Raw genomic sequence first — 12,855 nt, 5'->3', positions numbered from 1 at the left:
TGATGCATAGCATACCATGGAGCTGACACGTGGGTTGTACTTACTGATGACATAGGTGAATAAGAGCTTGACATGTGGCAAATGATGTGGTAGGGTACAATAGCGACACATGGCCCACTGGTTGGGTGACATGTGGCCTAATGAATGGGTGCCACGTGGCCCTATGGAAGGGAACCACATGGTCCTGGTTAGTGGTCAGAAAATTATTAACAGTTGGCATCGACAGGGTTTGAACTCATGACCTGTGAAACAAAAACACAACAATTAATCGACAAGCCACAATTGGAACATGTGATATGACGAAAAATTAATGGTTATGGTGGAAAAGGTGTGCGTAGAACCCACCAAATCTTGCAGCTCCACCAACACATTAAAATATTCGACAAACAACCAAAAATGGATACCACACATTCACATGCAATTGGGCCACTTTGTAATTTGTTTTTGTGTTGTTGAAAATAAATATGTCGATGGGATATGGTTTTATTTGCTATAACAAATATGACATGTGTTTTATATGTGAACTGACAACATGCCAAATGAAGCCCAATTGTCATGCTATCGTTGGTCGTATGGAATGTGTGAAAAATCATATATATCACAGTTCATTGTATATTAATTGAGTGTCAGTATATTATATATGGTTTGTTAACCAGATTTAATGTATGGTTATTATAACACCGTCGAGTATGGTTGTAACAATTTTTTGGTTGTTCCAAAGAGATATAGAGAGATATATATATATATATATATATATATATATATATAATATGGTCATTTACGATAAAGATACAAAATCAAAATGGTGTTTAGCTATTTAGTTTTTTTGAAATTTTTTATTAGAATTTAGTGAAATAATTTTATTGTGTTAGGTTATGATTTTTTTGTTATTTAAAATGTGTTTTTAACACACATATATATAAATTTAATTTTGAAAAACCCTTCAAATACTCAAATGATAAATAAATTCAAAGCTCAAACTTATAATTTAAACAAACTTTTACCAAATTTTAAATGAATTCAATCAAAAAAGTGTGCAAAAAAAATCTAAAAAGTATACCAATAGAATACAACAAAACATAATCTTCTTAGCAAATCCAAAAACCCTAAGATGAACCACACTATAGGGTTTGAAACACATAGGCAATACAATTCCAATATGATTTCTTCTGAAATAATTCTAATTATTCATGATATGGACCACAGAAACTTGAATTAGGATAAAATTGAAAGTTAATTTACAAATGATGAAAGCAGTATTACCAGACCGATGCTTTAATTTACAAAGTCTATTTACAAATGATGAAAGCAGTATTACAAAGTCTGGTAAATAACAAAAAATCATGTGAGGACCACACTAGGATGGTATAAAAATAACTCTTCGAGATTCGAGTAATGGCCTACAATGGAATCAAATCCACATGTTATGAAATCAACATCATCATGGGATTTTTGTATGCGGCCTGCAATCATTCTGCATACCAACATTGCTCTCTTTCTCTTTCTCTTTCCCTTTCCCATTTCCAACTCTTCTTCCAAACACTATATGGAGTCATGAGATTCCGCACTGCTTGCAGTGGTGTAAACCCAGAAGCCCTTTCCCTTTCTTGCCATCTTAGAGTTTGGAGTAGGATAGAAACAATTTATTATGACATTGCAGGTATTGCACGAAGGCAAGTTACATACTAGAATTATTTGCATTTGTTCCCAACGAACATGCAAGCGTAGTACAGTAAAAGCCCCGGAGTTCGTTTCCATATGTTATGCATCGAGGATCCTTCTTTAGTAGCTTGTTACCTTCTTTTTCTTTCACCATGTCTCTGTACTCTTCGAATTTTCTAATGGTTCTTTCGTTGTTGTGTCTCTTAAAAATCCTCTCGATTTTGTAGATTGGACTTTCCTTTTTCAACCAGCTTGATTGGAATATGATCTCAACCAAAATGCGGGTTTAATCTTCTTCACCAAGCGATGATACTGCTTAATATAATAATAACCACAACATGTAAAGAGCATTGATATTGCTCAATATAATAAACAAAACTTGTAAAGTTATAATAATGTTAAAGAGAAAGATATGTTTCTATGCACAACTGGTAAAGTTATAATAATGTTAAAGAGGAAGATATGTTTCCATTAGAAACAAAAGCATTATATTAGTATATATAATGGCCCTATGGCAGAGCGTCACATAATATTGGGCTAGCGGTAAAATTTTAGTTAATAGTTGGCATCAAGGAGGTTTGAACCCACGACTTGTGAAACAACAACACAACAACTTTGCAGAAAAGCCACAATTGGAACATGTGATATGATGGCAAATTAACGGTTATGGTGTAAAAGAGATGTACAGAACCTACCAAATCTAGCGGCTTCGTCAATGCATTAACAACTCCGACAACCCACCAACAATGGATACCACACATTCACATGCAATTGGGCCACTTTGTAATTGGGCCACTTTGTAATTTGTTTTGGCATTGTTGAAAATGAATATGCCAACAATATATGGTTTTATTTGATATAACAAATATAACATATGTTTTATATGTGGACTGACAACATGCCAACTGTAGCCCAATTGTCATGCCATAGTTAGTCATATGGAATGTGAGAAATTTTATATATAACATAGTTCATTGTCTATTAATTCAGTGTCGATATATTATATGGTTTGTTAACCATATTTAATGTATGATTATTATAACACTGTCGAGTATGGTTATAACAATGTTTTGGTTGTTCCAATGACATGCCATATATATATGTATATACATACATCTCTCTCTCTCTCTCTCTCTCTCTCTCTCTCTCTCTATATATATATATATATATATATATATATATATATATATATATATGTATGTATATATATATGTTTACTATATATATATATATATAGTTGTAATTTTTTATAAACAACCATGCACATATTCCAGTAGCCCATGGGATCGATTGTCAGTCCACCAAATACTATATATATGTAAAAAATCCACTACAACGGAGGCTATTGCATAGAGCTTTGTAGAGACAAGAGTTTTCAAACTTCGTTTTTAAGTCTTTGAGTGGTGACATTTTGATAGAGGGGATGGATATTAGACAATTGGGGTGGTGTTTCCCTCACCCGGTATCTAAATAAGAACACTTTGGAGGTCCAAAAGTTTCTCAGTGGGGAGGATTGATCTAAGATCAAGATCCAAAAAAACCTAAAATTTAGAGTCTCCAAAATTTTGTGGAAATATTGCAATGTCGAAGAGCTCGACGAGACAATTCCAATGCAATTTGAATTGCGTTGATCCAGTCCATATGCGAAAGTTATCATAGTTTGAAGTTTTCAAAAAAAAGGAAAAAAATCAAAGTCAAAGGTGACATGTGGCATACCCTGGAGCTGACACATGGCTTGTACATACTGATGACATGGGTGAATACAAGCTTGACATGTGGCACATTATGTGGCAGGATAAAATAGTGACACATGGCCCACTGGTTGGGTGACATGTGGCCTAATGAATGGGTGCCACGTGGCCCTATGGAAGGGTGCCATGTGGTCCTGGTTAGTGGTCAAACAATTAGTAACAGTTGGCGTCGACAAGGTTTGAAATCGTGACTTTTGAAAAAACAACACAAAAATTAATCGACAAGCCACAATTGGAACATGTGATATGTCAAAAAATTAATGATTATGGTGGAAAAGGTGTGTGTAGATCCCGCCAAATCTCATAGCTCCACCAACACATTAAAAAATTTGACAAACAACCAACAATGGATACCACACATTCACATGCAATTGGGATGCTTTGTAATTTGTTTTGGCATTGTTGAAAATGAATATGTCGATGGGATATGGTTTTATTTGCTATAACATATGTTTTATATGTGAATTGACAACATGCCAACTGAAGCCCAATTGTCAAGCCATGGTTAGTCATATTCAATGTGTGACAGTTTATATATAGCATAGTTCACTGTATCTTAATTGAGCATCGATATATTATATGGTTTGTTAACCATATATAATGTATGGTTGTAACAATGTTTTGGTTGTTCCAAATTACAACCATATATATATATATATATATAGATATATATATGGTTGTACTTTTTTATGAACAACCATGCAAATATTCCACCAATCTGTGGGCTCGACTATTAGTCCACCAAATACTATATATATGTAAAAACTTTACGTTGTTGCGAGGGCTATTGCAGAGATCTTTGTAGACCTGAGAGCTTTCAAACTTGGTTTTTAAGTCTTTGAGTGGTGACATTTTGATAGTGCCAAGAGGTTTAATGCTCAATTTTGAGCCTGCACATTTTTTTTAAACGAAGCGAGTGAGAGCTTGATTTTGTAGAAACCAAAGGAGTTTTGGTAGCAAAGAGCTCAGTTTAGTAGAAAAAAGGTTCATTTTGTAGCAAGATTTTATAGGTATTTTGGTGATGTAATATATTATTTGAGGCTTAGCATCATATTGATAAAAGAGGTCACTCTCTTGGAGATAGGACCCGCAGACATAGTCCACACTAGAAGAACTCTGTTATCAATTTGTTTTGTCCTTTTTTTCTTCTTGTCTCGATCTTATATATTTTGTTTTAATTTGCAGCATCATTTAAGGTATTCATACTTAATTTTAATTGTTATGCTGGTTTAACTTTTATCATTCACACTTGAACATTTTTACAAGCCAAGTCGCTTTAAAAGATCATGGATCAAGTTAAAATCAAGTGGTATCAAAGCAAGATTTGATGGTGGTTTGTAAGTGTGCATGATAATTAGGAGTAAATTCAAGCAAGGTGAAGGAACACTTATTAAAGGCAATATGGAAATTGGATTCAGAAGCTTTAATCGAAGAAGAGAAATATCATCACATGAGGGAGAGAAAAATCGTTGTGGTTCCGAGATAGAGTTTTGTGAATCTTTCATGGCGATGAAGGCCATGGTTGACTAAATGTATTGGGAATGAAAGAATTTTTGAAAAGGAAGCTTGTCGAAGAAATTTGAAGATAAAGACTCAAAATGGCTCCTCATTTTTCTCAATATCCTCCTCATTCTCTTGGTGATTTGGAGAAACAATCTCAAGATGTTAGAATGAGGTTGTTAACCATATGCGTTATGAGGGAAAGGGCCTTGGAATTTGTGGCCAAGGTATAGTTGAACCTTTAAAGGTGGAAGCAATACTTTGTTATGCAGGATTGGGGTATGGTGAAGGGGAATTCTCCAAGGCGGTGGAAGCAGTGAATTCTCCAAAGGGTAAACCATTACAAGAATAACAACCATTACAAGAATAACCTATGAGAATCGAAGGTACATTAATTTTTGGAAATGGTAAAGCACACAAGATGTCCAAGAAAATAATAGAGGAATATTCTCCCTGGCGTTCGTGCACCAAATATAACCATTGAAGGTACAATAATGATAATTATTCCAAAGTTCCTTTTGATTATAAGAAGATTGGAAATGTAAATTTGTGGTATAAGAAACATGCACATTTTGTGAGCTAAATAGCCATAGCGTTTCTAAGTGTTGGAAAAGGATGGATTTGTACAGGAAATTTATGTTATCCAGGAAAGGGACACGACATGAAGACCCATCTCCACATCAGAAGAAAGAGGAGGGCAAGAAAGGTTGGATATTAAATATCCTTTTCACTTACTACAAGAAAGGTGGACATCGGGAAGCTAAATGTTGGAAACTCCATTTGGAGCTTCGTCTAAAGAATGACGAGAAGATTGAAATTGATTCCTCGTTGGTAAACATAGGGCAACTAAAGATGCTCATGTATGTGAGAAAAACCTCTTCACCCATACCTACAAAGGTGGAAAAGGCAGGTGTTCTTGAGCATGGAAATCTTTCATGGGAAACAGTCAAGAGGATTAAACATGTTAGTTCATTGTTATTAGCATATTTGTATTTTTTGATTTTTCTAGTGTGTTAATGTACATGGACAATGACTGAAGTAACACATGTAAAAGGATGTGGTAAAGTGCAAATGACTAAAAGTATGGATTCAATTGTCGTAATTATTATGAAATTTTTTGTGATGAGCTAGATAATCAGAACAAGGTGGACGAATATTGGACAAAAGGGGAGGTGTTTCCCTCAGTTAGTATTTGAAAAAGAACCTTTTGGAGGTCTAAAAGTCTCTCAATGGGGAGGACTAATTTAGGAGGATCCAAAAAGGCTTGAAATTCATAGTCTTCAAAATTAATGGAAATGTTTCCATGTCGAAGATCCCAACAAGATGATTTCAATGCAACTTGAATCGCATTGATCCAATTGCGTATGCAAAAATTATCGCATTTTGAAGTTTTGTGACAATAGGGAAAAAAAAGTCAAAGTCAAAGGTGACACATGACATACCCCCGAGCTAAAATGTGGTCTATACAGACTGATGACATGGGTGAATCAGAGCTTGACATGTGGCATATGATGTGGCAGGGTACGATATCAAAACGTGGCCTATTGGATGGGTGACACGTGGCCCTATGGCAGAGTGCCACGTTGTCTTTGGACAACGGTCAAAAAATTGTTAACAGTTGGCATCAACAGGGTTTTAACCCACGATTTGTGAAATAACAAGACAACAAATTAACTAACAAGGCTCAATTGGAACATGTGATATGACAATGGATTCATGATTATGGTAGAAAAAGGGTGTGCAGAACCCACCAAATTTGGCGAATTTTCCAATGAATTAACAACTCCGACAACCAACCAACAATGGATACCACACGTTCACATGAAATTGGACCACTTTGTAATTTGTTTTGCCACTATTGAAAATGAATATGTCTATGGGATATGGTTTTATTTGTTATAAAAAATATAACATATGTTTTATATGTGGACAACAACATGCTAGCAGAAGTTCAATTGTCATGCCACACTTAGTTATATGGAATGTGAAACAATTTATATATAGCATGGTTTGTTATATATTAATTGAGCGCCGATATATTATATGATTTTTTAACCATATTTAATGTATGGTCATCATAACACTGTCGAGTATGGTTATAATATGTGTGTGTGTGTGTGTGTGTGTGTGGTTGTAATTTGTTATAAACAACCATGCACATATTCCAACAACCCATGGAAATAACTGTCAGTCCACCAAATAATATAATAATAATAATAATAATAATAATAATAATAATAATAATAATAATAATAATAATAATAATAATAATAATAATAATAATAATAATTTTCCATTGTGATGGGAGTTATTGCAGAGAGCTTTGTAGAGCCGAAAGCTTTTAAACTCAATTTTTAAGTCTTTTTTGTGCTAACGTTTTGTTAGTGCTCAGAGTGTTTAAAGCTCAGTTTGAGCCTGTATATTTTTTATAAACGAAGTGAGTGAGAGCTTGATTTAGTATCATCCAAAGGAGTTTTGGTAGCAAAGAGCTCAATTTAGTAGTAGAAAGCTCTATTTTGTAGCAGAAGTTTTGGAAGTATTTTGGTGATGTAATAAAGTATTTGAGGCTTAGCACTATATTAATAAAATAGGCCACTCTCTTGGAGGAAATACCTAGATACACAGTCCACACTGGATGAACTCCATTATCATTTAGTTTTGTCCTTATTTTCTTCTTGAATTGATCTTCCATATTTTTTTTTAATGTGCATCTTCATTTAAGTATTCATGCTTTATTTTAATTGTTAGGTTGGTTTAATTTTTATCATTCACGCTTGAACATTTCTACAAGCCAAGTCACTTTAAAATATCCCGGATCAAGTTTAGATTAGTAACAAACACAAATTTCATAGGTAAGAAAGTGGAATAAATTATTCAATGGACAAACTTAATTTCTTTAGTGATTTCTTTCTTTTGGAATAAAGTTTAACCTTTATTTTTTTTTAAATTTAGGGATATTATAAGTAATTTCAAAATGAAATGAGAACTTTAAATTTAAATTTTCATAGAAAAAATCTTAAGAAACAAATTAAAATATTATAAAACGAGATTTTTTATTTAAAAAAAATTAAATTTATCTACTTATTAATTTACTTTAATTAGATATAGTAGAACAAACTATTCGCTTACCTCTTCCTTTGAGAATTAAGAAGCATTTAAATTTATAGTCAACCTATGAGAATTAAGAAGCATTTCAATTTATAGTCAACCTATGAGAATTACCTATAGTTACAATTCAGTTAACTTGTAGTCTCCATCAAATTACTGTTTCAAATATGATGGGGAGAGGTTAAGGTTGGGAGCTACATGTGGAAAATTATAATTATCCCAAGGAGCTTTAGAACCCCAAACAATCTTGATGACAACATCCTACAGATAGGAAAATCCTTCTTCCATTCAATCTTTGACACTAACCCTAATCTAAACTCAATCTAACTAGAAAGAAAAAAAAAGAACCAATTTGAATTATTTTAACAATCTCAATAAATACACAGATGGCTAAAAAACATGATTAAAATTCTTGAAGGGTTTTATCTTCCTCGATAACTAAATAGCAAATCCAGAAACCCCAAACTTAAGGAGATGGTTAATTTACAAAAGATGAAAAAATATTACAAGAATGATGCCTTTAGTTTACAAAGTCTGGTAAATGATAACAAAGCATGGGATTACTGCACTAGGATTATAGGCAAACAACTCTTGAATATCAGAGTATTGACATACAATGGAATCAAGTCCACCTGCTATGAAGTCATTATCATCATGAAATCAAATCTAGTTGTTGTGAAGTCATTTTTGTACGCGGCTTGCAATCGTCCTGTATAGCAACATTACTCTCTTTCTATTTCCTTTTCCCTTTTTCTTGAATGCCAACTCCTCTTCTTCCAATAATTATATGGAGTCGTGAACCTTCACACTGCTTGCAGTGGGTTAAACTGTCCTTTACTGCCATCTACGATTTTGGAGTAGGAGAGAAACCATTTCTTATGACATTGCAGGTTTTGCATGAAAGTAGATTACATAAACTAGAACACTCCACATTTATTCCCAACGAACAAACAAATGTAGTACAATGAAAGTGCCAGAGTTCGTTGCCATGCGCTATGCATCGAGGATCCTTCTTTAGTAACTTGTTGCTTACTTTTGTTTTCACCATGTCCCTATAATCCTCAAATTTTCTAATGGTTCTCTGCTTGTTATGTATCTTCAGCATCCTCTCAATTTTGCAGATAAGACTTTCCTTTTTCAACTTAATTGATTGGAATATGATCTCATTCGCATTGTGGGACGAATCTTCTTCACTTAAAACTCACAATGCTTAATATAATACACAAAATGCAAAGTTACAATAATGTTCAAAGAGAAATATATGTTACCATGAAAATGAGAAGCATCATATGAATCTATATCATACATAATGACAAACACAAATATTTATGGTACCCAACAAATGTTGCAGCTCTGGAGAAAGGAATAATATAGTTACAAGATTAAATTAATTTAAAAAACAGAGAGAAGAAGGTTTGTGCATTAAACCATTAAGCATTTTAAACTTCATGCAAATTATAATAATAAAAACTATAACAGTTTCTTGATTAAAAAAATGAGATTTTATGAATTCCAAATCCATTTAATAATTATTTATTCAAAGTGTGTGTGTGTATATATATATATATATATATATATATATATATATATATATATATATATATATATATATATAGCAATGAATTTAATTCTCATAGCCTATCAATTGAATGGGATATGAAAAAATATAAACACTTTTGACATTTATATAGTGAAATTGTAACTTAGGAAAATATGTATTTAAAAAAAAAAACATATAGTTATCATTTGATTGTGATTCTCATTGTCTAGAAATTGAATCAAAGAGATGAAAATATATGAACACAAAATAAATTTATATATTTGTTTTTTTAGACAATAAGAAATTGATAATGAAAAATATGTGACCTATATGAATTAGTAAAGCAAAATCACTTATTATGTATGAATGAGCAGAAGAATCTAAGTAAAACATAAGCACCCAATTAAACATGTAACACCTCTCTTGTTGTCTCTCTCTTATTCCCTCTCTCTCCCCATCTTTCCCCCTCACACAAATTTACTCCTCTCTCTCCTCCCAGCTCCATCTCTTTCCTTGCCTATCTTCTTGTCCGTCTCTTTGTCTCACCCCCGCTCTCTCTTCATATTTACTTGTCTCCCTCTTCCTCCTCCTTCCTATTACTCTCCATCCTCTCTCTCTTTGTCCCTCCCTCCCTCTCCCTTCCTCTATTTCTCTATCTCTTGCTCCCTAACTCAATTCATGCTTCAAAATGACCCCTGGCTTCCAACTATCTCTCTCTCTATTTCTCCATAGTTATCTATATGTCTCTCACTCTCCATGCTCTCTCTCCCTCGACACCCTCTCCCTCCTTCCCCCATCCTATACTTCTTTATCCCTCCCTCCCTCACATAGTCCTTTCTTCACAACAACCACCCCCCCTCCACCCTCTCTCTTTATCCTTCTCTATCTACCCCTCCCTACCTCCCTCCCTCCCCCCCACCTCTCGAATTCTCTTACTCCTCGTGTCATGTCACTATCTCTCACTCTTCCTGTCTCTTACCCCTCCACTCTCTCTTTTTCTCTCTTGCCCCCACACTCACTAACTGACATAGTCTCTCTCTCTCACACTCTCTCAATCCATCATTCGACACAACTTTCCCCTTCTAATTTGTATCTCTATCTTTGATGTAAGCTAGACCATCATCTTTTGAAAAGGAAAACATATGTAACTCTATTTTTTATGTTATTTTTCTATAATCTATACAAACTTCTTGTCCATGAAACTAAACATCCATATAGAGTCCATTGTGTAAATTCTAAATATATAATTTAAAAAAAAATCATAGTTTTTACTATTGTTAAGACCCTTTTAAGTTGCACTAATGGAAGACCTTGTAATTTCAAGGATACAATGACTTTCATAATCTAAAAAAATATATAAAATTAATATTATAAATTTTGTAAAAAATAGTTGTGCACAAGAAAAATATGTTTTCTACAACTCTACAAGTTTTTATAGTAATATTTCATTATTTGGATACACAAAGGGTGCAATAACACAAACACATGCATTATATTTTGAATGAAAAATAACATACCATTGTTAGGAAAAAAATGAAAAATGACATACAAATGTGAGGAAAAAATTGAAAATAACATACCAATGTTAGGAAAACTCAAAATTCACATAGTTAGACACAATTTCTATAAGTAAAAATATATATTGGGAAAGCAAATCATTTTCCTATATTTCATCTTTTTACACCATAAGTATCTCTAATTATGAGTACAAGTTAACATGTTGGTGTTCCCAGGTTTTCATTGTCACTAACTCTTCACAAGAGACCATCATTAGATTGCACCCACCATACAATGATAGAGTCCATCTAGTATTATTATACTTCCATGTGTCTCACTAGTTGTCATTATGGTACCATGTTGATACATAAGCACATAATAAATTTGTTGATCTCATATAGTCCCCTTATTATGGTACCATGTTGATACATAAGCACATAATAAATTTGTTGATCTCACATAGTCCCCTTAATGATTCATGTTTACAGGTAGCAATAATTCGTTTTCCTTGGACTATTCAATATGTAGTTGCTTAGTTTCTTCTTCCTAATGATTCACTTTCTTTAAGGTGTTACGGAGTTCTGCAATTTTGTTCTCGGTAAAAGTTTCCACGTGTAACTTTTTAGATTCTCCTTATTTAACTTAAAACTTATCTTATTATATAAAATCTTCATAAACTTCTTTAAAATATTAAAACTTATCTTATTATATAAAATCTTCATAAACTTCTTTAAAATATTAAAATTGTATCAATTGATTTCACTCAAAAATAACTAAAAATAACATCAATACCATTCCTATGTAACTGAAAATTAGCATACCACCCATATTTATTGAACTTCAAATTCTTAAACATGGCCACACTCAACTAACCAATTTAAAAAAACATAATAATAAAAAAAAAAAAAAACAAAACAACCTTAGTTGTTAAAAATAAAAAAATGACTTTAAAATTAGCAGCCAAAATAAATTGGCGGATGGCTAAAGCAGAAAGATTAAAATTCTTGAAATATTTTAACGTCATAAGTAGATGGTTAAGCCGAGATACGTGTTAGATGTGAGCCTAATTGGTCCATGCATTAATTTACAATTCAGCTTATCAACGTGGTATTGTTTATGTTTTATGCGAGTCATCAGGTATTGATTCCAGGTTGGAAGTAGAGTTTTTCGGTCCCGCGGTAAATTATGAATTCATAAGATGCAGGTACTTATCATAAAAATACAAAATCAAAATGGTGTTTAATATTATGTTATTTTTGGAGTTTTTGATTAGAAGTTGGTGAAATAATTTTATTTTGATTGGTTGTGATTATTTATTTATTTATTTATTTTTTAATGTGTTTTTAATATATAAATAAATTTAGATTTTGAAAATCTTTTCAAGTATTATGATAAGAAATTTAAAACTCAAATTTATAATTTAAATAATTTTTTACTAAATTTTAAACAAAATCAATCACAAAAATGGTAAAAAAAAGCTAAAATGTATACCAATAAAATACAGTAAAACATAATTTTCCTAGCAAATACAAAAATCCTCAGATAAATTACACTAGAGGGTTCGAAACCCTTAAACAATACATTTCAATATAATTTTTTCTAAAAATTTTCTAATTATTTATGATATGAATCACAGGAACTTGAATTAAAATAAACCTTGAAACAATACAATTTCAATATAATTTCTTCCGAAAATTTTCTAATTATTTATAATATGAATCACAAAAACTTGAATTAAAATAAACCTTGAAAGTTAATTTACAATTGATGAAAGCAATATTACGAAAATGATGCTTT

At 32.3% G+C, this 12,855-nt stretch overlaps 1 protein-coding gene across 1 annotated transcript; it reads right to left on the bottom strand.

Annotated features, from left to right (window-relative positions):
- Positions 1–8,546: 8,546 nt before the first annotated feature.
- On the bottom strand, positions 8,547–9,329 carry LOC149191337 (uncharacterized). The gene is made up of 3 exons (XM_089406605.1): positions 9,290–9,329; positions 8,934–9,206; positions 8,547–8,653 (listed from the first exon to the last, which is right to left on the bottom strand). Exons 1-3 carry the CDS (start codon positions 9,327–9,329, stop codon positions 8,547–8,549), a joined length of 420 nt encoding a protein of 139 aa, XP_089262731.1.
- Positions 9,330–12,855: the final 3,526 nt, after the last annotated feature.

Source organism: Pinus tabuliformis, chromosome 2_2 (genome assembly GCF_031772625.1).
Source record: "Pinus tabuliformis cultivar Carrire ecotype Pingquan chromosome 2_2, CPIR1, whole genome shotgun sequence".
NCBI lineage: Eukaryota > Viridiplantae > Streptophyta > Pinopsida > Pinales > Pinaceae > Pinus > Pinus tabuliformis.
Note: the sequence above shows the minus strand (reverse complement) of the source record. Positions and strands in the feature narration are given on the sequence as shown.

Bases quoted from the DNA above. Each gene is read 5' to 3' on its own strand.
- LOC149191337 (XM_089406605.1), bottom strand. From the start codon at position 9,329: ATGTATGATATAGATTCATATGATGCTTCTCATTTTCATG. The intron at 9,207-9,289 runs GTAACATATATT...TAAGTGAAGAAG, and splicing joins TGATGCTTCTCATTTTCATG to ATTCGTCCCACAATGCGAAT. The intron at 8,654-8,933 runs GTAATCTACTTT...ACTTCATAGCAG, and splicing joins TGTGGAGTGTTCTAGTTTAT to GTGGACTTGATTCCATTGTA.